Here is a 24,963-nt window from a genome sequence, read left to right as displayed (position 1 = left end):
TGCATAGCGCCTGCCCCGTCTCCACCCCCTCCCTCCCACTCTGCTGGGGCAGAGCGTGTGCAGCCTTCTGGTTTCATGCTTCCATGGCTGGGCAATGAGCATTTTTTTTTCCTATTCCTGCTTTTAGAATTCTCCCCTTGAAATAACGGCCCACCTTGGCTTTAGGGCTTCAGTGAGTCTCAGCATCTGCTGCTATCGCTGGGTCACAGTGATGTTCACCGCATCATACACACCTCCGCTGACTGGCAATTCATTGCCATTTTGCAGAGTCTTTTCCTGGTCTTTTGACACATAGCGATAACATAGGTTTTCTATCCCTATTTCAGTAACAGCTGGTTTTGGGGTGGTGATAGTTAATGTCCATTGCCCTCCGCGCTGCAGAGCCGTGAGTCAACATCGGCTTTGGTACAGTGACCATTAGTTTGGTAGCCTCCATCTGGTTCCCTATGGCTGGCTGGCTGGCCTTTGTTCAGCAGTCACCAAGGGCTGTAGTATCGGGGGCAGGGAGTCTTGGAGGGTAGCAGTGAGCAGCATCGGCTTAGGGGGAGGGGAGGTTTCCTTGCCTAGCACCTGCTGGTTTTAGCTACTTCCAGGAGCTCCAGCCTCCCCCAATACCTTTTTGCACCCCCCCCCCCCACCAATCCTGAAGATGTGTTTTGAGTCTGAGATTTGGGGGTGCTGCTGCAGGCTCTGATCCACCTCTCTGCTGTGCTAGAACAAAGATGGTTAAATAATCCCTGGTGAGTCATTGTCACCTTTTCATTCCTTTCACATGACATCAATTCTCCAGGCATCCTATGGAAAAAGCAACCTGAGAATCTGCATAAATTAGATGGGGAAACTAATCACTTTGGCTTGAAAACTGAATTAATCTTGCTGGAAACCAAGCTACGATTTAAAGAAGAGTTGGTGCTGCCTCAGGGAGCTGGGCCTTGGGGAGGAGCAATTACCCTTCCCATAGCACTGCTGGAAGGCTGAGCCACTCTTCCTAGGTTGGTGCTGGGGGCTGAAGTGCTGGATTTTAAATAGAGGCTTCATCCTAGTAGGTTTGTTGGCCAGCAAGGCCTTTACCCTGCTCTCGGGCCCAGGGAGCAGTGGGGCAGCCACTCGTGTTTGCTTCGTGAGTGTGGGGATAATCCAGAGAACCACAGTGAGAAAAGGGGGGGCCAGATCCCTGCTCCTAATGCCCCCATCCCTCCTCACAGTATTTTTCATCCTTAATCAAACTACTGTCCCTGATTTCCTCAAACTCCTCCTCACCCCACCCCATCAGCATATGTGCACACTCTCCAGCCCGTCTGACCCCTACGGGGACCATTTGGGATGCTTCTCCCTAGGTTACATTTTGCGAGACCTAATGTTTCAAGACACCAGGCTGCTGAAGCTGCTGAGCATATAGGGGGGAGTGGAAGACTGACCACCCTGTAGCACTGGATTTAGGAGGGGTGAGGAGCAGAGAAGCAGCACCACAAAAAGGCTCCAGCTCTTGCTTTGCAGCCAGGCTGGGAGTCTTACTGAGCAAGACCTTGATGGGACCTTCCAAGGCTCCTTGTTTGCAGCCAGGGCCACTGGGCATGGAAGTGAGGCCCTCAGAGCTGAGAGGGGTTGCAGTTCAGAGAGAGCAACTCAACATTCAGGTCCTCCAAAAGTAAGCTCCTTAAAGATCCCTCTCCCTCCACCAGGAACATCTCTTGTGGCTCCCTGCTGGGCGGTCTCTGTGCCCTAATGAGACGCTGTCCTGGGTGCCTCACGATGTCACCCTTCCAGCAGTGCTATGAGATTGCTAAGGAGCAAATGACCCTTCAAGTAATTGTTGGCACAGTTCAATTTTAGGCTAAGTTTTAACTTCACTTGTGCTTTTCCTCCCATGTTTGCCTCACCCAGCCTGACTGTCAAACAAGAATAGGATCTCTGGCCAAGACCCTCAGCAGCGTATACGGGTACATCTACACCATGGGCGGGGGTGGGAGATGGGGACTGCATAGCAGCGTTTCTTCGCACCCAGGTGTACAGCTGCAGGCTCATGCTATGGCTCTAAAACTAGCTGAGTAGATGTTCCCGGTCAGGCTCTGAAGCCTGCGGGGAAGGGTAGGGAGAGATCACCTTGGCCTGTGGCCTAAGAGAGGGGGACTGGTCAATGGGTAGGGTGGAAGGGATGGCGGGAGCTAGCTACTGGAAAGGAGCAGAGCCCTGGTCTGGACCAATCAACAGGACAGAGCTGGTTAGAGGAGGGGTGGGGGGGGTCCACCTGCATGCAAACAGCCCCTTGGAACTGTCCTGGCATTTGTCCTAAAGTGCATCCCAAACCTGCCGGCCTTTGGCAGACCTGCACATACCCAAGGAGAGCTGCCACAAGGCATGGGAAGCAGCCCAAGAGTCTGCATTGCAGCAGCTTCTCTCCATCTCCCTCCCCACCCCCGCCTGAGCTGTATGTTATCCTCCACCCCCAGCCAGCCATGCTTTAGTCCTGCCTGTCTCTTTGATTCCCCCCACCCCCAAACTGGTGCCAAAGGGGTTGGAAGCAAAGGGTGTAATAAAGTAGGGGTGCAGCCCCTCCTGTTGGTGGAGGGTCTAATGGATTAGCCTGAGTGGCCCTGCCTTTAGGGGGGGCAGGAGGAGGGATGAACCCAGGTGGAGGGGGTCACTTGAGGTCAGCATCTCCTGGGCAGGAGGTGCAGCTGTTCTTTCCACTCCTTGGGTGTGGGGGGGTCAGCTAGGTGCCTTTCTGACAGATCCTACCCAGCCATGACTCTGTCCTATGAGCCTGGCAGGAGAATGTGTTTGCTGCTGTCTGTCTGTCTGCAGAGCTGTTGTCTGTCATGTGGTGTAGGAAGAACCCCTGTGCGCTCTACAAATACTGACTGGCTCCAGGGCAGCAACGGACAAAAGCCCTGGGATGGGGCAGCTGTGGCCCGGAGGACTCTTCTTCTTCCTTGAGGGGATTTTTGTGCTGCTGTTTTCAGAGCCAATCTGTATTTTTTGCTTTATTAATCTCCTGTGCTCTTTCCCAGTTCTGGCCAGGCTGAGGAGCCATCCAGGGGAAAGTGGCCCAGGCTAAGGGCCATCTGTCTTTTGCTGGCCCCCCTCCCCGGTGCTCTGCACAGACTCCTCGGCCTATGCAGGCTGTGCCCAGTGCTGATGCAGTTAGGGGAGTGAGCTGAAAGTCCTAGGTGGGCGGGGGGGTGGGTCTCCAGAGCTCCAGCTTCTGCTGACCCAGCAACAGGAGGCCTGCTAAGGGCATGAGCACCCTGCTTGGTTATCAAGCAGTTGCAAGGCCAATACAAGTGCCAGGGGTTAAATCAGTATCATGAACATGCATTGGCCAGCCAGGTGTGCGTATAAGATGTAGTACACAGCGTGTCTGTCTTTGAAGTGTTAACTAAGCTGTGTTTCTTTCGTGTGGCTGAAGGACTGTAACTGGAATATTTGTTTAAATGTTTGGTCTGATCAAATTCATCTGTCTCCTTTCATGCCACCTGCCCTTGCAAATCTCAGCCCAGCTGCATGCTCAGCCCAGCTGATGTGAAACTCCCTCAGAACACATGCCAAGATAAATCAGTGAGCTTCCTCCAACTGGCTTATTTGGGTGGAAATCACCATCCTTCCTCCTGCAGCGAGGCTTAGTTGAGCTCTGACCGCCCTGGGAGAGTCCGTCCTGTTTGTAATGTTAACTAGCTGTGGTGCAGACAGACTCCTCAATCTCCTCTGCTATCTCAGCTACCTGAGATCAGGTACCTTGTCATTGTAATCCCTCAGTTTCTTCATTTAAGGAACATGGGTCTGTACTTCCAGGAGCCCTGATCCTAATGCAGATCCATGGAAGTAGTTGGTTGGTGTTTGAAACCACTTCTTCAGATTCCAGGGAACTGAGGGAAGCCCCATCCTTTGGGATTTTAAAAATAGCCTGGACAAGTAGAAGCAGAATCATAGGAACTAATCCTGCACTCCCCAGATAACCTCATACCTTCTCTGTCTCTCTAAATTCTAAGAGGAGCTTCCCTCGCCCAAGTACAAACCCCCAGTGCTAAAAATCGCTGAGACAATCCAGCGCTGTACAGTTAGCACTAAGGGCGTTTTCTCAGGAGGAAGCAGAGTAAATCCATTCACCAATTTCTTAAAGAAGTGTCACCCGGTGGGTGGGTGAGTGAGTGAGGTGAGGCAGAAAGACCCTGCCATGACTCTGAAGTAAGGTATGTTCTTCTCTCACAGTGCGTATGGTTAGGTCTTGAATACACTAAAAGCGAAGTGGCTGGCCCCCCGCTGCAGCGTTTGCTGCTCTGAGCTAACGTGGCCGAGAGAGCTGTGTGTGTCTCACCTGGTTGTCTCTTGCTTTCCTGTTGTCCATTGTACTAGCTGTGCTGCTCAGGGGATACACTCCTCCCCCACTGACTTGTGCCTGCCTTTCTCTCTGCAGAAATCCTTTTGCCAACATCCAGCTGAAACCAACAGTGACCAACGACAGGTCAGCTCCCTTCATCAGCTGATCTCTGGGATTGCTGGAGCCAGCAAGCACCTCCTGCCTGCATTGCTGTATCCAACCCACTGTAGCCTCCTTGTCCGCAAGTCTCTTTCCAGAACTTTGTTTAGGCTGCGTTTGTTTAAACCTGCCACTGCTGCTTAGGAGCCGAGGGCTAAAGCTGGTGTTTTGATGGTCTCTCCTGTAAAGCCTGTGTAATCAGCACAGTGACAGGGTCAAACTCTGTTACCCTTCATTCACTCTGCTCATGGCAGGTGTGGAGGTAGAACAGTACTCACGGCCCTGGGTTCCCAGCCTGTACCCTCCCGCCCCGTTCAGCTCTCCCAGCGCAGAAAGATCAGCGTTAGTAGGGGAACATGCTGACCCCACAGCCTGCTGCCGTTCTAAGAGTGGGAAAGTAGCAGCAGTCAGTATAGCCCCAGCCTCTCGCTCCTGTCTCCTACACAGAGCAAGATACAGGCCGAGGAGGTGTAACCCTCACCCCAGCCCTCTAAAAGGATGTCAGCAGGGCACCTGGGCCCAAGGCTGCCAGCCTGGGCCCACAGACTCATGCTAGTGCACTACTCGTGGTGGTGTGGACAGGGCGGGTCAGGCCTACCCAGCTTCTGCTAGCAGGAGCCCTATTAACACCCGTCTGCGGAGCTGGGCTGGCAGGCTAAGGCCTCCATGCAGTGTAGACACAGCCAAGGCTTGCAGACCCCCCTCTGCTGTTTAGAGCTGCCGAGGGCAGTGAGGGGCTAAGCCTTGGTCCCTTCCCTTCTTTTGGCCTGCAGCAATTCTTGGGCTGTGGAACAGCAGAGCTATGCAAAGCATTTGTCCTCCTTCAAACTGCTGCTCAGGGCTGGCTAGCACGGCTGGTGCAGACAAGTAGCGTAAGGGCCAGCTGCTCCCAGGCAGGCCTGCTGACCGTCAGTGCAACAGCTGCTAATGTTTTTACACCCAACCCTCATGGGGCAGCATCTAGATTGTATTTAGCTCAGTGAGGTATTAGTCAAGCGTGAACACTAGGCTGTTAGATGCAACACCCCCTGTGCAGAGGCAACCGGTACCCTCACTCACCCTCTTACCTGTAGCTGTTGTCTGTTGTGAAACCACAGGGAAGAGGAAACAGACGTGGAGGAGGGTGCCCCATACCCCCTACCACTGTCCTAATCACATGTCAGAGACCTGCAAGACCCAAGCTGCAGGCAGCTTTCTGTGCTGAGGGGGAAGGGTCTGTGAATTGAATGGTTCCAGTGCAGAACCTTTCCAAGTCCCCAAGCCCCCTCCCATGCTCCTAACCACTTCCCCGTGTGTCACTCGGCTCTGCCTTGCAGGCCCCTGTGAGCTGAACCCTTGCAGCTCTGTAAGTGACTGGCTGAGAACTCAGGACCAGAACCAGCTCCTGGAAGCTCTGGTCAGCAGCTGCCCCCACCCCAGGCTGCTGGTGTGAGTGCTCAGTGTATGTTTTGGAAGAGCCTGGCTCAGGCTCCTCCGTGAGAAACCTCTGCCTTAGCTGAGCTCTCCCCCTCCCCGCTTGCTTGTTACAATGATCTCTGGTACCCCCTTTCAGCATGAGGCCATCTCAGCTCCGGCCTGCGCTGAGGCTTCTGCAGCAGCAATGCCTGTTCTCAGGCCTTGTGTCCTTACTAAAGCATGAGGAAGGGGAAAACACCTCCACAAACTGTGGGAACAGGCCCTGCAGCGGAGCTGGGTCCTTCCCTGCCTTGCTCCATCAGGGGCTAGATCAGAAATCGGGGCCGGAAGCCCAGATGGTGCCCATGAAAGGGGTGGCTGCCTTCATGGTTTGTCTGTTTGCGATCTAGCCCTTAAAAAAAAGTGCAGAGCTAGTGCTGCCTGGGCGTTACTGTGCTCTAGGTTTAGCCCCTAATAAGCTTATGCCAAGTAGCAAACAAAACCAAATGCACTGTCCAGTGTTTGTATTTTTATATAAAGGAAAGTATATTTGACCCCTATAATCAATGGCTGCTTGCTGCAGCTGCCATGACAGCACCCCCCACCCCCCGCAGTGGGCACCAAGCTGCAGGGACCTCATGGGCTGCCTTGCACTGCTGTGGGGGAAGCTGGGTGCACTGCCCCACCCCATGGGGTTAAATCTGTCCAACTGTGTTGTCTCAAACTCTATAATCTGCTCTTTGTGCACTGCGACTTCCCCTGCTTCTCAGCAGAGTCGGGGAGGGCTTGGGCGGGCTCCTCTCACTGAGGTGATGTGCGGCCGTATCTCTGGCGCTCAGAGGTATGAAAACTCTCTGGTGCCTGAGGGCTGCCGTTAACCCGGCCTAACCCCTCTGGGAGGTGGTGCTCGGGAGCAGCCTCAGCAAAGCGCTGCAGCAGTTTGTGTCGACAAGCCCTGAGACTGCGCTGCTCTGAACTAGGCCCCCGGGCAGTGCCAAGCACTAACAAAACACCCTGCAGACTACAAGGCTCAGCACAAGTGAACGGCCTCTGGTTTTGGCTGTACTAGTTCTCTCTGGGCCTGGTCCCTGTGCTCAGTCCTCGCTCACGTGGGCATTTTCCTGCTCCAGGAGTGAAGTTCTGCCGGGCTGCAGCCCTGCTGATGCAGTAACTGGTTCAGGTGGAGCCAGGGCCAGCTGAAGCTATAAGGAATATTGGCCCAGGTTTAGGGTTGCGACTGCTACAGTCCTAGCCTGAGGCCAGCAACTGACCTTAAAGATGTTTTCTTGTCCGTGAGCGCCAAAAATGTAAATGAGTGGTGCTGCTGCTTGCCTGAGTGTGCAGCCAGCCTGAAACAATAGCTGCCAGACCTGTGACCTGCCCACTCCACCTTAACGCTGACACCCCCTGGGGACAGCCAAAGAGGCTTCAGCTGTGGTGTGCCTGAGGCCCCATATTGCCTTAATTCTGCCCTGTGTGGACCAAAGACTCAGAACGGCTGCGCAAATGGGCCCTGAGTGAACTCAGACCTGGCCTCCCATGAATCATGGGACCAAAGAGAGGCCAAGGAGCTTGGCGAGGCTGCAGGGCTCCTCAGGGACCAGCTCCAGCCTAATGTCTCTTGTCCTGCAGCTTTCCGGATGGTGTCCCCCATCACGCTGTGCCTTCCTGTGGTGTGAGCAAGGGGGTTTGTGCACAATGTCTGCATGCAGCCACTGGCCCACAGCACGGGGAGGGAGGGAGCCTAGCAGAATAGTGATGTTGTTACTGCAGCTACGGCCTTGGGTGGGAGACTAGGGAGGGAGCAGGCCTGGTCACTTCTCCCCTCCCAGTGGATCCCGTGGAGGGCTGAGGGCTGCTCCCTATGGTTGTACATCACTGCACTGCTTGGCCTACTCCAAGCACTTGTTCAAACCCTCCCAGAAAGGCTGCTCGCTTCGAGGAGCCTGCTTAGCCAGAGGGCTTTCAACTTGGGCAGCCAAGCTTCCCAAGCAGCATGCCCCTGTAGAGGTGCTGTGCTGCCGCTCTGGCTGCTTCCCTGCACTTTCTAGCGGCTGCACCATGTACCCTGAAATTACTATTTTTGGAACAGTAATTTATGAGCAATAAAACTCACAAATCCTTGGTCTGGGTGCATGAGTTTTCTTTTCCTTGTGAAGTTGGTGTCTCTTGCAGCTGGGAAGGAGCAGGGCTTTACGGGGCTGTGGTTCCCCTTCTTTGGGTGCAGCTGTTCAGGGTTAGGGCACATTAGCAGCAGCTGGAGGATGCAGCAAGCTCTGTTCCACAACACAAGGAGGAGTTTTTTGGTTCTAGTGTTAATGATCTACAGCCAAACTGCTTCCTTACCAACCTGCTTTGAAAATGTTACTTCCTAACTCTAGAGCTGGGGCTCCCCCAGGGGAGGCAAGGCCAGGCTGCAGACAGTTTGGGTTAGAAAATGTAATGCCTCCTCCCTGCCCAGCTCCCCTAAGCCAGGTTAATAAGCACTGCCCTGCACAAGTGCCTCTGCTCCATGCCAGCTGCCCTGGCCCCCAGGGGAATGATGGGCAGAGCAGGCTGGTTACACTATTTTAAAAACTTTATTATTGGCCCAATGATATTTGACACACATGCTGGGAGCTGTATGGAAATCTGCACTGATAAAAAATACAGTAATTATGACCCGTATTGATAAAATATACAATGTAATAGCCTTGAGATTTAAAAAAAAAATAGCCACGATGCAGCTCTGGCCTCATCCTGCCCCAGAGGCAGGTGCTTTTGACTCTATAGACCAAACTCTGGAGCTCTGCCCGTTTTCCCCATAGCCATGAGGAAGGCAAGGGAGATGAAAAGGGATTAACAGTTCCTGCCTAGCTCGGGCTGCTCCCAGCACAGTTATTAGCTAGCCTGCCCTGGGCCCATGCTTTGGCCTTGGGCACCTTTCAGACCTATACAGCCAGTGGCATGTTGCTCTGCAGCACAGGGGCGTGGCAGTCTGCTGCTAACAGCCACCGTAGTGCAAACCTTACCGAATGGTGGAAGAAACCCTCCAGTGCCTGGCTGGGGAAGAGCGTATGGGCAGCTGGTTACTCTGGAAGCTCCCCTGGGGCTGGTCTTTGCTGCCCCTGTTCTATGCTGTGGGGCTCCTGCACCCCAAAACGCTTCCTTCAATACATCCCCCAGTGCTTTGCCTCGCACAGCCCCCTGCCTGTGAGCTGTGCTGTAGGTCTTGAGGGGACACTAATTCAAAAGATTTACTCCTCCACGGGAAGAGAAGCAGCAGGAGGCAGTTTGCAGCTAAAGCAGTGCCCTGGTTTAGGCAGTAACTAACCAGCTGTGGTTGTGCCTGAAGGGCCTAGCCAGGGTGGGATTACGCAGCAGGAGGGGATTTTAGCTCCTCTTCAGTTTGCCTCTGCTCTCTGCTAGCAGGGAGGAGACTTGTGCACATGGTAAGCAAGGTACCATGCTCGCTGCACCACCCCTGTGTGGGGAGGTGGGGGTGAGAAGGCTACTGCTAACACACACAGGCTGTCAGTGCTCCAGGGGCAGCCTTACACAGGGGAGCAAACAAGTAAACCAGGAAAGAAGTTTAAAAAAGGGTTAATCCTGCAGCTGCCCCATGAGGCATTTGTGTATTAAAGCCCAAAAAGCCAAGAGTCAGGCTGCAGCCTGAGGTGCTAGCCAGGGGAATACAGGTGCGCTAGGCCCAGCTCCCTGCTTGTCTGCAAAGGGAATGTGAGCAGGTGCTAAGACCCTATGGGCAAAGCCAGCATCAGTTGGGGCAGCAGAAGAAGCCTTGAAGGCTGGTCCCATCACCCTGACTAGGAGGTGAGGCCCTGGTTGTTAAACACCACACCAAGCTGAAGGTGCAAGAAACCACCTGCTTAGATTAAAGCACTGATGAACACTATCTCGCTCTCCAGCTTTGCAGTCACCTCAGCAGCTCCAGCCCTGATGAATATTTAAGAGCAGCACATGGCAAGACCCTGTGCTGAATAAAGGGGCCTCTGGCAAAGCTAACAGCTGATCAGTCTTTTCACTGTTATTCCGCCTACGTCATCCCCCGTGCAAGGCAGCCAGTGGCTCCTGCACCACTTCACGCCCACGTCAAGCACTGAATTGCAGTAAGCTGCTTGAGTGGCGCAAGCTGAGGGGGCAGGAGCAGCAAGGAGGAGAGAGCCCATCAAACTACAGTGCAGTCCTGGTTACAGAGGGCTGCTGGCCCGGGAGTCAATATTGCTAGACAATAAATGGAGCTGCTAACGCTGCACTGGGCTGCTGGCCCTTCAGCGGTTTCTGACCAAGTCAAGGGCCAGGAGCAACACAGCTGCTCAGTGCTTTGAGGCTGCAATTAGCTCTGGCATTCACTGAATGTGTCCAGATGTGATCATTTATTTCCACTTTCAAATGGCCTTTGACAAGGTCCTACACACGTGGCTGCTAGCTGCTTGGGGGAGGGGTCCTGATGTGTGAGCAGCAAAGTGTTGTCATGGCGCAAAACCTGGCGAGGCACCTGCCCGCAAAGACCAGCCGTGCATCATGGCAGAAGGCTAACAGCAGGGGCCTCCCAGCACAATCCTACGGCCTGTGATGTGTAAGATTTTAATAAGCTGGCGAGGGGGTGGGTGTGAGCAGGGAGGTAGCAAACTGTGCCGCTGATGTGAGGTTCTTTAGTCAGGACGGGAGAGGAGTGTGAGTGAGACCTACACAAACTAGGGGAACAAGCTGACAAATGCAAGGGGCTGGAATGCACATTGGCAGCAAAAAAAAAATTCAAGGCCCCTTGCAGTTCACTGGGTGCCAGAGTAATTAGAGCAACTGAGCCTAACTGAGGCATCGGTGATGGTAGCCTCCCCCAGCCAGCTCTGCTAGCACCATGGCAGGCTGCGTAAGGCTGAGGCTAGAGGAGCAGGGATCAGACTCTGATGCAGCAGGTAGTAAACTGTGGGTCAGGACCCCAAAGTGGGTTGTAACTCCATTTTAATGGGGTTGCCAGGGCTGGCATTACACTTGTTGGGGCTAGGGGCTGAAGCCAAGGTCCGAGCCCACCGCCCAGGGCTGAAACCCTCAAGCTTTGCCCCGCTCCCCCTCTGCCCCCTGCCCCGGGTGGCTGGCCTTGGGCTCTAGTCCCCCTTCCCGGAGGCATGCAGTAATTTTTGTTGTCGGGGCGGGGGGGTCTGTGTGAGAACTCCTGCTCTAATGCCCTACTCGAAGTCAATGGGGGTGGCTCGATCTGGGTGGTGCTCGTTATACTCCCGGCCCATGGGGAAGAGGGGCTGGAGGAGGGCAAGGACAATGAGGTAGGGCCAGGAGCAATGGAGCTTGGGCCCTTAGCATGGAGACAAATAAGAGGGGCCAATGCTAAGTCTCTACAGTTGTAACTGGTCTAGTGACGCGAGGGCTTGGAAGAAGGGCCCATTCCGGGGTGGAGACGTCAAGCCCGCTAACAGGAACTATTTGTGGCACACGGTGTGAGTAGCCCTTGGCTATGGTACAGTCACCACTAGTGCAGAGGGATGGTGCCAGGGCCTCTGCCGGTCTGAGCCCCACATGGTGGATGTGCGGGGAGTGTATTCTGTGCAGGGCCATACTTGCACTCTCCCAGCCAAAGCCGAGGGCCTGGTCGCTGGGCTGGCCCATACAGGGCCCAAAGGAATGGTCACTGGGATGGGGGCTGTACATCCACATATATGTGCATCCAGCAACTCCTGTGCCCTATGTAACAGGAGGGGCTGGGGCTGCTAGTCCAACCCCTGGCCTGGCAGAACATGCTGGGCTGAGTGATCGGGGCGGGAGGCAAGGCACAGCAGCTTAGTTCCGAGTGGCACTTGCAGAGCTCCCACCACCCATCCAAACGGTGACTGCAAATGGCAGTCCCTCCTATCCCTCGCACCAGAGCTAAGCAGGGCCCGGGACATCAGCCTGACACCGCCAGCCCGCCGAAGCTCCCATGCCCTGCAGGGGAGCCATGCATAGCCCCAGCAGTGTCACTCCAGAGGGGACAGGCCATGCAGGGAGCTGGGACACTGCCAGGTGAAACTACCCAGCCAGGAGCAGTGGAAGGCAAACAGAGCTAGGAGGGTGGGGAGGCAGAGATGGAGGGAGAGGTTAAAGTGCTTTTCATGCCCCACTCACAATCCAACAGTGAAATGCAGATGGAAGTGAGAGCCAGCGGCTTTGCAAGCACCACATGTGGGGGGGGGGGGGGCTGAGCATGGTGCCTGCTTTGCTGCCTCTTAATCTCTGCCAAATGCACAGCACTGCCCAGGCACAACAGGATCGAAAACAAAACAAATTCAACTAGAGATGCCACACGCACACACCCCCACCTCCCCAAAATTGGCAAGCAGGCAAGGGCAGTGACGCAGGGGCTGATTTCTCACCTCAGCATTTGGGCTATAGGCCCAAAAGGAAACAACCCCCTGATTTCGAGGCTGCTCTCTGCTCCATTTAGTCTCTTTTCCTTCGGGAAGGCAGAATTGCACAATTATCCTAAGCCTCGAACTAATAAAAATAAACAACAACAGAGACCTCACCCCTCGATAAACTCTTTACATCTCTTTGGCAACAATAATTTACAGCACATTGGAGTTAGTTCAGTCAACAGCAGGTTTGTTCAGTTTTACAAAAATAGTACAGTTGGCAGTTCCTCTGCTTAGCTACACACCTGACGCCTCCCAGCAGCACACGGCTGCCAGCTCTCTGGACATGCACCATCTGCTGGGATGCCTGGCAGTCTGGCACAAAACCACCCCTGAAGGCCTTGCCTGTTAGCGCCAGGCACCATGCTGCCAGCCCCATTCCCAAGGAGAGCACTGGGCTCCCACTCCCTGGCCTTGCCCTCCACTGCACAGGGTGCGATGCCAAAAGGGCTCCACTTACAGGTGCAAAAGGAGCGTGGGCATCTGGGGAAAACCCTGCTGTGTAGCAAACACAAACACCTTAGGGTACCACCGGCTCTTCCTCAGGGATGAAACATGGCCAGATAATAATACTAACACTTCCCAGAGCACTTGCTAGGCATTAAGGCTGCCATCCTCACATCACCTCTTGCAAGGCAGGGCAAGCAAGTATCCCCATTTTACAGATGGGGAAACGGGGGCAGGGAGGCTCAGTGACTTACCTAAGGCCACAGAGGAGTCAAGGGAGTGAGTGTCCAAGCTGGGAATGCCTGGCTCCCAGCCCAGCCCAGCCCTGCCCTGCCCTTGGCCTGTACCATTCTACTCAGCTATAATTCTGGGGCAGGCAGGTGCCGCACCTGGGCTCCAGTGACACTAGAAGAATGGCAGGGACCCACACAGGGAGGACACAGCTGGGAGAAAGGCAGGTGGGGGAACACGCCAGCCTACAGCAGGGAGGACAGAGCAAACAAACTGCTCTTACTGAGATGCTCCCAGATCCTAGGGGGCTCTTATCAGATGCCCTGCGGGGGAGCTGGAGATCGGAGGCAAAGGGCAAGTGCTGTTAGCAAGAGAGTTCTGGAAAAGTAAATCATAGAGAAATAAATGTCAAGAGCTTCCCCTAATCAGCAGTGATCAGCCTAGGGCCTGGGAGTTTGGCCTCCACCCAGGCCGTCTCCCCTGCTTTGCCACAGCTCTTTCTCAAGCCAAGGCACATGGGCTATCTGTGCTAGGCCCGCACTGCCACTGGCGTAGCTGCTGCTCCTTCCTGACCTCGGCAACAACATCCAGTGCTGCTGTAACTGTCCTGAGCCCTCCTCTCCCAACAGCTTCAGACGCAGGCGGCAGAACAGTGCTTAGATGAGAGGCGCGTTAGAGATTACAAACACCCAGCAGGAAGGAGGAAGACCATAACCAAAGACGGGCAGTGCCCTGTGACCAAAAAGCCAAATGCCCATGCAGCAAAGAGCATGGCTGGAGTGCCTCTCCCATCTACTGATGTGAAAGTGCAGGAATGCCAAGCTCCTTACATGTCAGGCAGCCCAGCGAACACAGGAACAGGGCAGCCATCACCGAGAGGTGAGTCTGGACTCTTCTCGGGAAGCCGGGGGAGAGGGGAGCAAGACGCCACGAGGTGTGAGCTGCTGGGTTGCAAAATGGCCAATGTGGAGACTCAGTGATGTTAGCAAGGTCACAGCGCTACCCTTTAAATGCTATAATTTATATATGTATATTTATACACACACGCGCCCACCCATCCACCCACGCACACGCACGGTCATCACCAACCGCCTTGCTGCAGCGCCACCAGGCACGATTCCGGCTAGCAGCAAACAAAATCCTTCCCATAAAATCTGCCTAGAAAAATAGAGCGAGGTCCCAGGAGCCCGGGGCCCGCGTGCGGATCCCGTCCTTCAGCCTCTCTCCTTGGCCCCGAGGCCGACACTGACACCAGGAGACGTCCAAGCAACCATGTGGGCAGGCTCATTCTCTGTCACCGTCTTCACTGCTGCCTGGAACAGAGACAGAACAGGCGGCGTTCTCAGAACTTTAGGAGCCAGCCCACAGGAATGGACATGTCACCTCGACAGACCCCCACTAGCTGGTAAGGCTGGCGGCCTACGCTGAGTACAACACGGAGGGGCCAAGTCCACCACTCCCAGCCAACAAGGGGAAGCGCCTTTGTGTGGTATGGGCACTGACATGACCCAGCCACGTTCATGCTTGGCAGCCTCCCTAGAGGGCTTAGGGCCTGGGGAGGAGAGCCTGATGCCACAGGGACAACATTCCCGCTCTAGTTCCCAAGCTCAGACAAACAGCTCATTTAGACAAGCAGGAGAGCTGGGCCACGCTGCTACTTGCTGGGCAGCATGCGGCCTGCATAAGGGCCCACAGACACAGTAAGAACTAATAGTATCCGAGGGGTAGCCGTGTTAGTCTGGATTTGTAAAAGCAGCAAAGAATCCTGTGGCACCTTATAGACTAACAGACATTTTGGAGCATGAGCTTTCGTGGGTGAATACCCACTTGGTCAGATGCATGTAAGAACTAATAGTACTTAGTAATGGTGAGTTCAGATATCAGCTCACTGAGCAGCACAGCATGGTGGGCACATCCATCTCATACATGGGGAAACTGAGGCACGGGGGGGGTGCAGTGACTAACCCAAGGTCACTCAGCAAGTCACTGATCGAGATGACTGTAGAACCCAGGAGTCCTGGCTCCTAGTTCTGTGTATTCCCTCCCTAAGCCTGCGGTACATCTACAGGCAACAAACTGCCTGATTTGGTGTATGGGGCCCCCCTAGGGGAGAGGGACTTACCAGTATCAGAGTTTGAGTGAACTTCAGGAGTTCATGGCTCCCCTTCCGCATCCAAACCACCCCACTTTGCTTCCTATAATGGATCCCAAGGCAATCAGATGGGTCCCGGGCTGCAGGCAGACCCAGCCACGCATGGCATGCTAGCCAGAACAGCTCTAAGAGAGATTGCTGCAAGTCTCATCACCCCCAGCTCCCTATAGGATTGAGCACCCAGCCCCAGCACTCACCTCCTACAGACTCTATGTTCGAGTCAGAGACGTGTGTGATGGAGAACCTGGACACTGGCGCAGGTGACACGGTGAACCGGGAGAACTGGATCGGTGGCACCTGCTTCTGGACTGGGACCAGCGAGGGAAGGCTGGGGACAGCCGAGACTGGCATCACCGGCGTGACCGTCAGTGAGGATATTAACGATGACTTCACAGGCATGAGTGGAAAGTCATCATCCCACTCAAATCCACCGCCTGGAGCAGACAACGACCACAGTGACACATCAGGGAGCAGGTCTATTGCTACTGTGCCCAGTCCTGCTGGGCCTATCGCTACCACGCCCGCCGCCCCCTCAGCCTGACCGCCCTCGGCCGGGCCTATCGCTGCTGCACCCGCCGCCCCCTCAGCCGGGCCTGTCGCTGCTGTGCCCGCCGCCCCCTCGGCCTGACCACCCTCGGCCGGGCCTGTCGCTGCTGACCGCCCTCGGCCAGGCCTGTCGCTGCTGCACCGGCCACCCCCTCGGCCTGACTGCTCTCGGCCGGGCCTGTCGCTGCCGCGCCCGCCGCCCCCTCATCCCACTCAAATCCACCGCCTGGAGCAGACAACGACCACAGTGACACATCAGGGAGCAGGTCTATTGCTACTGTGCCCAGTCCTGCTGGGCCTATCGCTACCACGCCCGCCGCCCCCTCAGCCTGACCGCCCTCGGCCGGGCCTGTTGCTGCTGCGCCCGCCGTCCCCTCGGCCTGACGCCCTCGGCCGGGCCTATCGCTGCTGCACCCGCCGCCCCCTCAGCCGGGCCTGTCGCTGCTGTGCCCGCCGCCCCCTCGGCCTGACCACCCTCGGCCGGGCCTGTCGCTGCTGCACCGGCCACCCCCTCGGCCTGACTGCTCTCGGCCGGGCCTGTCGCTGCCGCGCCCGCCGCCCCCTCGGCCTGACTGCTCTCGACAGGGCCTGCCGCCCCCTCAGCCTGACCACCCTCGGCCGGGCCTGTCGCTGCTGCACCCGCCGCCCCCTCGGCCTGACTGCTCTCAACCGGGCCTGTCGCTGCTGCGCCCGCCGCCCCCTCGGCCTGACTGCTCTCAACCGGGCCTGTCGCTGCTGCACCCGCCGCCCCCTCGGCCTGACTGCTCTCGACAGGGCCTGTTGCTGCTGCACCCGCCGCCCCCTCAGCCTGACCGCCCTCGGCCGGGCCTGTCGCTGCTGCACCCGCCGCCCCCTCAGCCGGGCCTGTCGCTGCTGCGCCCGCCGCCCCCTCGGCCTGACCACCCTCGGCCGGGCCTGTCGCTGCCCCCTCGGCCTGACTGCTCTCGACAGGGCCTGCCGCCCCCTCAGCCTGACCACCCTCGGCCGGGCCTGTCGCTGCTGCACCGGCCACCCCCTCGGCCTGACTGCTCTCAACAGGGCCTGTCGCTGCCCCCTCAGCCTGACGCCCTCGGCCGGGCCTGTCGCTGCCGCACCCGCCGCCCCCTCGGCCTGACTGCTCTCAACAGGGCCTGTCGCTGCCCCCTCAGCCTGATGCCTTCGGCCGGGCCTGTCGCTGCTGCGCCCACCACCCCCTCGGCCTGACTGCTCTCGACAGGGCCTGTCGCTGCCCCCTCGGCCTGACGCCCTCGGCCGGGCCTGTCGCTGCTGCGCCCGCCGCCCCCTCAGCCTGACGCCCTCGGCCGGGCCTGTCGCTGCTGCACCCGCCGCCCCCTCGGCCTGACTGCTCTCGACAGGGCCTGCCGGCCCCTCAGCCTGACACCCTCGGCCGGGCCTGTCTCTGCGGCGCCCGCCGCCCCCTCGGCCTGACTGCTCTCAACAGGGCCCGCCGCCCCCTCGGCCTGACCACCCTCGGCCGGGCCTGTCGCTGCTGCACCGGCCACCCCCTCGGCCTGACTGCTCTCGGCCGGGCCTGTCGCTGCCGTGCCCGCCGCCCCCTCGGCCTGACTGCTCTCGACAGGGCCTGCCGCCCCCTCAGCCTGACCACCCTCGGCCGGGCCTGTCGCTGCTGCACCCGCCGCCCCCTCGGCCTGACTGCCCTCGGCCGGGCCTGTCGCTGCTGCGCCCGCCGCCCCCTCGGCCTGACTGCTCTCAACCGGGCCTGTCGCTGCTGCACCCGCCGCCCCCTCGGCCTGACTGCTCTCGACAGGGCCTGTTGCTGCTGCACCCGCCGCCCCCTCAGCCTGACCGCCCTCGGCCGGGCCTGTCGCTGCTGCACCCGCCGCCCCCTCAGCCGGGCCTGTCGCTGCTGCGCCCGCCGCCCCCTCGGCCTGACCACCCTCGGCCGGGCCTGTCGCTGCCCCCTCGGCCTGACTGCTCTCGACAGGGCCTGCCGCCCCCTCAGCCTGACCACCCTCGGCCGGGCCTGTCGCTGCTGCACCGGCCACCCCCTCGGCCTGACTGCTCTCAACAGGGCCTGTCGCTGCCCCCTCAGCCTGACGCCCTCGGCCGGGCCTGTCGCTGCCGCACCCGCCGCCCCCTCGGCCTGACTGCTCTCAACAGGGCCTGTCGCTGCCCCCTCAGCCTGATGCCTTCGGCCGGGCCTGTCGCTGCTGCGCCCACCACCCCCTCGGCCTGACTGCTCTCGACAGGGCCTGTCGCTGCCCCCTCGGCCTGACGCCCTCGGCCGGGCCTGTCGCTGCTGCGCCCGCCGCCCCCTCAGCCTGACGCCCTCGGCCGGGCCTGTCGCTGCTGCACCCGCCGCCCCCTCGGCCTGACTGCTCTCGACAGGGCCTGCCGCCCCCTCAGCCTGACACCCTCGGCCGGGCCTGTCTCTGCGGCGCCCGCCGCCCCCTCGGCCTGACTGCTCTCAACAGGGCCTGTCGCTGCCCCCTCGGCCTGACGCCCTTGGCCGGGCCTGTCGCTGCGGCGCCCGCTGCCCTCTCAGCCTGCTGCCGCTCAGCTGGGCTCATCATTACTGCTGTCCCACTCCCTCTCTCAGCCTGTGGACTCTCAATTCGAGCTCCACCCTTCAGAGAGCGCCCACTGTAGTCCATGTGGATTCGCCTCCAGATTCTCTGGGGCCTTGTGCTAGTGCCACTTGATGCCCGCTATGCCCAAGGGAATCAGGCCTGGAGGGGCAGCCTGGAGGTGGTGGGACAGGTGCCCATGCCCAGAGCCAGTGGCAGTTATACAGCTGAGTCCCTCCCCAGTTCTGGGCGCTCAGCCCACCACAAGTCCTCACTCTCTTCAGAGGCGTTGCCATTCGAGGAGTCGTCAGATGTGCTCAGTCTGTCCATCGGGCTTGTGGGACTGCCGCTGTTGCTCTGCACGGGCTGCGGTGAAGGTGCCGTGACCTCTGGGAATCTCTGGTCGCTGAGCTCCCGAGTGGGACTTTCCTGGACATTAAAAGACACCTTGGAAAATCAGCCCATAAAGACACATGCCCGAGAGCCAGGCAGTGATGATGCTGCCATCCCAGGTACTCCAGTCCATGCCCTCAGGGGCCTGGCATCCACTGACTGGGAAATGGATGGAGGCCCCATGTCACAAAGGTCTCCCCAGCTCAACTGGGCTGGGATGTGAGGAAGCTGGGGACAGAGCCCTGGATGCCCTCTCGGATGGTGCCCGTCTGCTGCCCTCCTTAGCTCACTGCATGGGAAGGCAGTGACTAGGGCCCAGGGCTGCTCACCTGGTCAAAGAGGTAGATGGTGACGTCATCGTAGAAGGACACAGCCTTCTTCTTCCGCTCCAGGTCCTCACAGAAGGTCTGGGACAGCAGGTTGGGCATCTTGAGCAGGCTGCGCAGGTTCCTGGCGCTGTGGTTCTCAGCCACCACAATGGGCACAGCAGCCGGCTCATCCTCGCTCTCTTCACTCTGCTCCTGGATGTTGTAGCAACGCAGCTCCTCGTCCGACTCGTCGCTGTCCTCGGTGTCCTCCTCCTCGTCCTCAGGCTCCTCCCGCCGCTCAGGGCCAGGTGGCGACAGTTGCGCGTTGGCCTGCTGCAGAGAGAGGTCCAGGGACAACTGCCAGCCCTGAGCTAGTGACAGCTCTTCTGCCAGGGTCTTGCCAGGGTCCTCCTGTGCTTCTCCTTCTGGGGCCACTTGCACCCCTGCCTCCTCTAAAGGGTGCTCCGGCCCCTCAGGCTCAAAGCTAGGAGCCACAGCCTCACCCAGCAGGCCTGAGAGCCCCTCCTGCACGAGTTCTTCACCAGCATTGGCCAGGACCAGCAGGGCTGGGCCCTCTGGGCTCGTTACCACAGGAGACAGGAAGAAGGACTTGGATGGCACAGACTCTGCTGGGATGCTGGGGATGGAAGGGCACTTTTCCCAGGTCGTATCTCTGGAGCTGTCCGAGTCTGGACTGTGGCTTGCAGCTATCTCCTCAGCCCTGGCAGCACCTCCCAGCTCTGGCTCTGGGCGGACAGCCTGGACGCTCCCTTCCCCAGGACTCACCACTTCACCTGCCATTGAGAAGCCTACACCAGAAGTTCCAGTGCTGATGGTGCACGCAGCTCCCAGAGGGCTGTCGGGGGTGTCGCTGGGCTGGGGTGGCTCCTCCCCATCGCTGTTTTGGCTCGGGGAACTCCCCAGGCCTTGCGCATCCAGTTGAAAGCACCCCGCCTCCCTGTCCTGGGCTTCAGACCCATCGCTGTCCTCATCTTCCTTGAGGTACCTCTCGGCGTCAGTGTCATAGTCTGAGAAGTAGGCCGAGTCACGGTATGGGTTCTTCTCGCTCAGGCCGTGAAGCTCAGCACTGAAGGATGAGGAGAGGTGCATCTCTGAGGCCACACCGTCCCCTTCGCCCACTGCCAGACCTATGGGTGACGTCCCCAGGTGGGTGAAAGTCTCTGGCTCCCTGAGTTCATGCGGCTCCTTTAGGACAAACTCCGGGGACTCATAGTTCTCGGTGTCATAGCCGCTGTCCAGGGCCTTGGGCTGGCTGGAGGGGATGTAGCTGATGGGGCTGAAGACTTCGCATGAACTGGCTGTGGACGGGATGTCGAGGGATTCTAGGGAGTCCGGCGTCCCCACCTGCTTCTGGAGAGACTTGAAGGATGCGATCACATCCACTCGTTCCACGTAGTCTCCGGAGAAGTCAGTGAAGACACCAGACGTGAGTTCCGCGGTATCTTCATCGCTGCAGTCATCCATGTCAGGGAAGCTGGTGCTGGAGAAGGTCTTGTCTGGGGTCCGGTCCAGGTCACTTGTGATGCTCTTCCCACTCTCCACTGCAATGTCTCTGGGCACTTGGCCAGCTGCCTCATAGGCCTCTGAAGGGATCTGGGTGCAGTGGGCACAAGGGTTGCCCTCTGTGTGGGCATACGGGACAGCCCACTCCCCGGGACTTAGCGGGAGGGCTGCCCCCTCAGCCAGCACAGTGGTGCTCTCAGATAGCTGGCAAGCTGCCCCTGCCTCGGCATGTTCCATATCAACAGGCCCTGAGGGATCCATACCCTTTGGCTGTGGCATTTGGGCATGGTGATTCCCCTCCCCTCTCTCAGCTTGTCTTGATGCTGTGCTGGCATCATCCAGGCATGTTTCGGCTGCAGCTCCGGCCGAGGAGTCTGTAGGGAGCGCTGCACTGGAGGCACATTGTGAACCGGAAATGCCTGCCAGCGCTGTGTCTTCCAAAAGGTCGAAAGCGGGTGAGTCATGGCTCTCCCAGTCTCCCAGGCCTTGGGGGGAGGAGGAGGAGGAAGAAGAGGAAGAGTCCTCTTTATTGCTCAGGGTCCTGCACTGCCCGGGATCCAAGCAGAAGCTATGGTTCTCAATGAGGGGCTGGTCCTGCAGCGCTAGCCGCAAGTCCTTGATCAACGGGCTCCTCCTCTCCTGCAAGGCGTCCCTGAGCTGGGCCTCGTCGCATGGCACAGAGTCCAGGGGCTCAGCCATGAGTCCCCGGAAGGTGATCATGTGGCGGTAACACCAGCTGTCGTTGGCAGGGGGCTCGCAGGGTGGAGGAGGGCAGTTGCTACTGTTGTTCTTGGCCGAGCTGTTGGACGTCCAGTGCTGCCTCTGCAGTACTGCACTCACATCCTGCGGGACCAGCCCGCTCACGCACTCTCTGCTCCCGCACTGGGGGCTGCCGCACGGGCTTTCCTCGCCCAACTCCAAGGTGATGCAGTTCAGCCTGGAGCCCTGAGGCCTGGTGGCCATCTTCTGCCCAACACACTCCAGCAGCCTCCCTGCCAAGGGGGCTGGGTGGGGCTCCTCAAAGCCAGGGGGGCTACAGGCACAGTTCACTGATGGGGAGATGCCCAGAGGATCCTCAAAGATGTTCTTCTGGAAGCTGGGGACCTGCCACTCCTTGCTGCCAGCCTCCAAGGGCTCCTCCTCCAGCAGGTAGTGGTCAGCGCCATCGCCTGGGGACGGTTGGTAGTACGGAGGCTCCTTGCTGTGGCATTGGTAGGAGTAGTAATCGGGACGTTCCCAAGAGCCCTCGCTGAGCGGGGCAGGGCCCAGCAGGGGTTCCATGGTCAGGGAGACAGTGGGGCTGTTATCTGAGTCGTATGCGCCACTGTCCTGGCCCCCCTTGGCTTGCCAGTGGGACCCCTTGGCCGGGGAGCCATACTCACAGTCGGGGCTGTAGGAGCACATGGCGTAGTCCAGTTCGGTGCGACCCTCTGAGGGCCCTTCGATGCGGATGTAGTACTCACTGCTGAGCGAGGGGCTGTGGGCGCCCAGGATGGGCACCACGCTGGGTGTGTGCAGGCTTGGGCAGCCCTGCTGCTTGCACTCATAGCAGGACGGCGAGACGCCGAGGCTCAGCCGTCCCATGGAGCTGGCAGGGTAGTACAAGTCCTGGTACTGGGTGGCACTGTTGGGGCTCAGGGCCCCCGTGGGCATCTGGAAGCACTCAGCCTTGCTGGGCTCCCATTTGTACTCGAAGTTGAGGCCCTGGCTGGTCTCCATGACAGTCAGGACGTCGTCCCCATCCGAATGAAAGCCTTCAGCAGAGAACTGCTCCAGCAGCGGGAAGGAGGAGACCTCGGTGCCATGGTGGCTGGTGCTGGAGCTGCTGTTGGGCTTCATGGAGTTCCAGCGCCTCTCGAACTCCTCCTCTGCCTCCGTCGCCCCCTTGGCACACAGGTAGGAGAGAAGCAGGTGCACCTCTTCCGCCGTTGGCCTCTGCTCGGGCTGCAGCCAGCAGAACTGCATTACTTCGTACCTGCGACACAGAAGGAGACTGGGGTCTGTCCCTGCACAGCGCCCCCACCTGCCTGCAGCTGCTCTTGCAGGACCCTGTGGCTGCACGCTCCCCAGCCCCCATCTCCCTGTCAACCCCAGCAAGAAGGTGACCTTCCACCAGCCGGTGAGAGGGCGGCTGGGCATGAGCACACGCCCACCCTTCGCCTGCACACGGCACCGCCATGTGCATTCTGACTCATTGTTCAGCAGGACTGCCCCCGCCTGGCAGATGGCACCGGGCCCCTCAATGCACCCCTGCCCAGAGCCAGCCCAGGCGAGAGGAACCGCAGGAGAGGAAGGGAGGATGCACAAATAGGAGAGCGTTCGGCAAGCATGTTGCTAACGCAGTGGTCCGAGGCCCAAGGCAGGCGGAAATCTGCCACCCTCCGGCAGCACCTGGCAACTCCACCCCACCCCGGCGTCCACGGCGTGCTCCTCACCAGCGCTCAGACAGCAACAGCTTTAGCTGGGGCTTGGGCAATTTGAGCTGCTGCTCCTTGATGGCGTAGGTGAGCACCTGCCGGTCGGAGTAGCGGGAGTAGGGCTGGTTGCCCAGCTCAAACAGCTCCCAGATCGTCACGCCCAGAGACCTGCAGAGACAGGGACAAGTGTGTGTCGTGGCAGCATGGCAGCGGGGAAAAGTTCAACCAACAGCAGAGAGGAAAGGCCAAGGGAGGGACATGACACAGCCACTGGGGTCAACAGACCAGATCCCCACCTGGTGTGAACAGGCCCCGCTCCACTGGGCTTATGCCTGTTCACCCAACTGGGCATCCAGTCCTGGACTCTCAGATTATAAGGGCAGGTGGTGGCAGTCAGCTGACACATGCTGATCTCCTCTACAGCTCTAGCCTCAGACCCTCCCCAGCCACTCTGCCCCCAATGCCCACCCTGCCAGGGGCTGAGGCCATGCACAGGCTCCTATGACTCTCCAGGAGGGGAGGCCCATCCCCTGCTGCGTCCATATGGGAGTGGCAGCCCTGCCCTGTCCCCCGCCCCACACCCCAAGAGCTGCCTGCCAGACCACGAGGCACTGACACATCCTGAGCAGGGACACAGGCCCGACTCACACCCGCGTGCTGGCTGAGGGCAGGGCCCGAGTCACTTGCACACAGCCAGGGGGTGGGCAGGGGCTGCTGGCAGCCTGGCACGTGCCCTGCCTGGGGCCTGCGCTCACCAGACGTTGCTGGATTTGGTCTGATCCACTATGAGCAGGTTGCCGTGCACCTCGTCGATGAGCTCGGGCGCGATCCAGCGCAGCGGCACCCACAGCTGGTCGGCCGTCACGAAGTAGTCATCCTGCCGAGCATGCGGGGTCAGCACGAGAAGAGAACGTCAACCTACACGTAGGGGGACCGGCACGCCCAGGTGGGACAGCAGCACCCCCCAGCCCCTGCTGCCCCGGCCCCTCTACCCTCCCTTCCCTCCAGCCTCTGCTCCCCCGGGCCCCTCTTCCCTCCCTTCCCTCCAGCCCCTGCTCCCCTGGGCTCCACTTCCCTCCCTTCCCCCCAGCCCCTGCTCCCCCGGGCCCCACTTCCCTCCCTTCCCTCCAGCCCCTGCTCCCGTGGGCCCCACTTCCCTCCCTTCCCCCCAGCCTCTGCTCCCCCGGGCCCCTCTTCCCTCCCTTCCCCCCAGCCCCTGCTCCCCTGGGCCCCTCTTCCCTCCCTTCCCCCCAGCCCCTGCTGCCCCAGCCCCTCTTCCCTCCCTTCCCCCTCAGCCTCTGCTTCCCTGGGCCCCTCTTCCCTCCCTTCCCCCCAGCCCCTGCTGCCCCGGCCCCTCTACCCTCCCTTCCCCCCAGCCTCTGCTCCCCTGGGCCCCTCTTCCCTACCTTCCCTCCAGCCCCTGCTCCCCTGGGCTCCACTTCCCTCCCTTCCCCCCAGCCCTGCTGCCCCAGCCTCTCTTCCCTCCCCAGCCCTCTGCCGCCCCCCCATCCCCCACTGCCTCCCCCCCGCCTGGCCCTCTGCCGCCCCCCCATCCCCCACTGCCCCCTCCCCGGCCCTCTGCTGCCCCCCATCCCCCACTGCCCCCTCCCCCGCCCGGCCCTCTGCTGTCCCCCATCCCCCACTGCCCCCTCCCCGGCCCTCTGCCGCCCCCCCATCCCCCATTGCCCCCTCCCCGGCCCTCTGCTGCCCCCCATCCCCCACTGCCCCCTCCCCCGCCCGGCCCTCTGCTGCCCCCCATCCCCCACTGCCCCCTCCCCCGCCCGGCCCTCTGCTGTCCCCCATCCCCCACTGCCCCCTCCCCGGCCCTCTGCCGCCCCCCCATCCCCCATTGCCCCCTCCCCGGCCCTCTGCTGCCCCCCATCCCCCACTGCCCCCTCCCCCGCCCGGCCCTCTGCCGCCCCCCCATCCCCCACTTCCCCCTCCCCCGCCCGGCCCTCTGCCGCCCCCCCTTCCCCACTGCCCCCTCCCCCGCCCGGCCCTCTGCCGCCCCCCCATCCCCCACTGCCCCCTCCCCCGCCCAGCCCTCTGCCGCTCCCCCATCCCCCACTGCCCCCTCCCCCGCCCGGCCCTCTGCCGCCCCCCCATCCCCCACTGCCTCCCCCCCCGCCTGGCCCTCTGCT

At 59.6% G+C, this 24,963-nt stretch overlaps 2 protein-coding genes across 8 annotated transcripts in view; one reads left to right on the top strand and one right to left on the bottom strand.

Annotated features, from left to right (window-relative positions):
* The window catches only part of BAIAP2 (BAR/IMD domain containing adaptor protein 2), a 93,659-nt gene extending 85,663 nt beyond the window's left edge, over positions 1-7,996 (top strand). For all 3 annotated transcript variants that reach the window (XM_030533947.1, XM_030533950.1, XM_030533951.1), the window contains one exon: positions 4,415-7,996. In XM_030533947.1, coding sequence (XP_030389807.1) covers positions 4,415-4,484 — 70 coding nt within the window. In that variant the 3' untranslated portion in view covers positions 4,485-7,996. The remainder of the gene's footprint in view (positions 1-4,414) is intronic.
* A 95-nt stretch (positions 7,997-8,091) lies between these two features.
* The window catches only part of AATK (apoptosis associated tyrosine kinase), a 46,130-nt gene continuing 29,258 nt past the window's right edge, over positions 8,092-24,963 (bottom strand). For 4 of the 5 annotated variants that reach the window (XM_030533935.1, XM_030533934.1, XM_030533931.1 and 1 more), the window contains exons 9-14: positions 23,578-23,717; positions 22,841-22,990; positions 18,903-22,380; positions 18,456-18,609; positions 15,304-15,540; positions 8,092-14,267 (exon numbers count right to left, since the gene is read on the bottom strand). In XM_030533935.1, coding sequence (XP_030389795.1) covers positions 14,239-14,267; positions 15,304-15,540; positions 18,456-18,609; positions 18,903-22,380; positions 22,841-22,990; positions 23,578-23,717 — 4,188 coding nt within the window. In that variant the 3' untranslated portion in view covers positions 8,092-14,238. The remainder of the gene's footprint in view (positions 14,268-15,303; positions 15,541-18,455; positions 18,610-18,902; positions 22,381-22,840; positions 22,991-23,577; positions 23,718-24,963) is intronic. The other variant, XM_030533932.1, reaches the window with a different exon arrangement.

The sequence above is a fragment of the Gopherus evgoodei genome, chromosome 15, assembly GCF_007399415.2.
Source record: "Gopherus evgoodei ecotype Sinaloan lineage chromosome 15, rGopEvg1_v1.p, whole genome shotgun sequence".
Taxonomy (NCBI): Eukaryota; Metazoa; Chordata; order Testudines; family Testudinidae; genus Gopherus; species Gopherus evgoodei.
The sequence above is the reverse complement of the archived record's forward strand: the minus strand, read 5'-3'. Positions and strand labels throughout refer to the sequence as shown.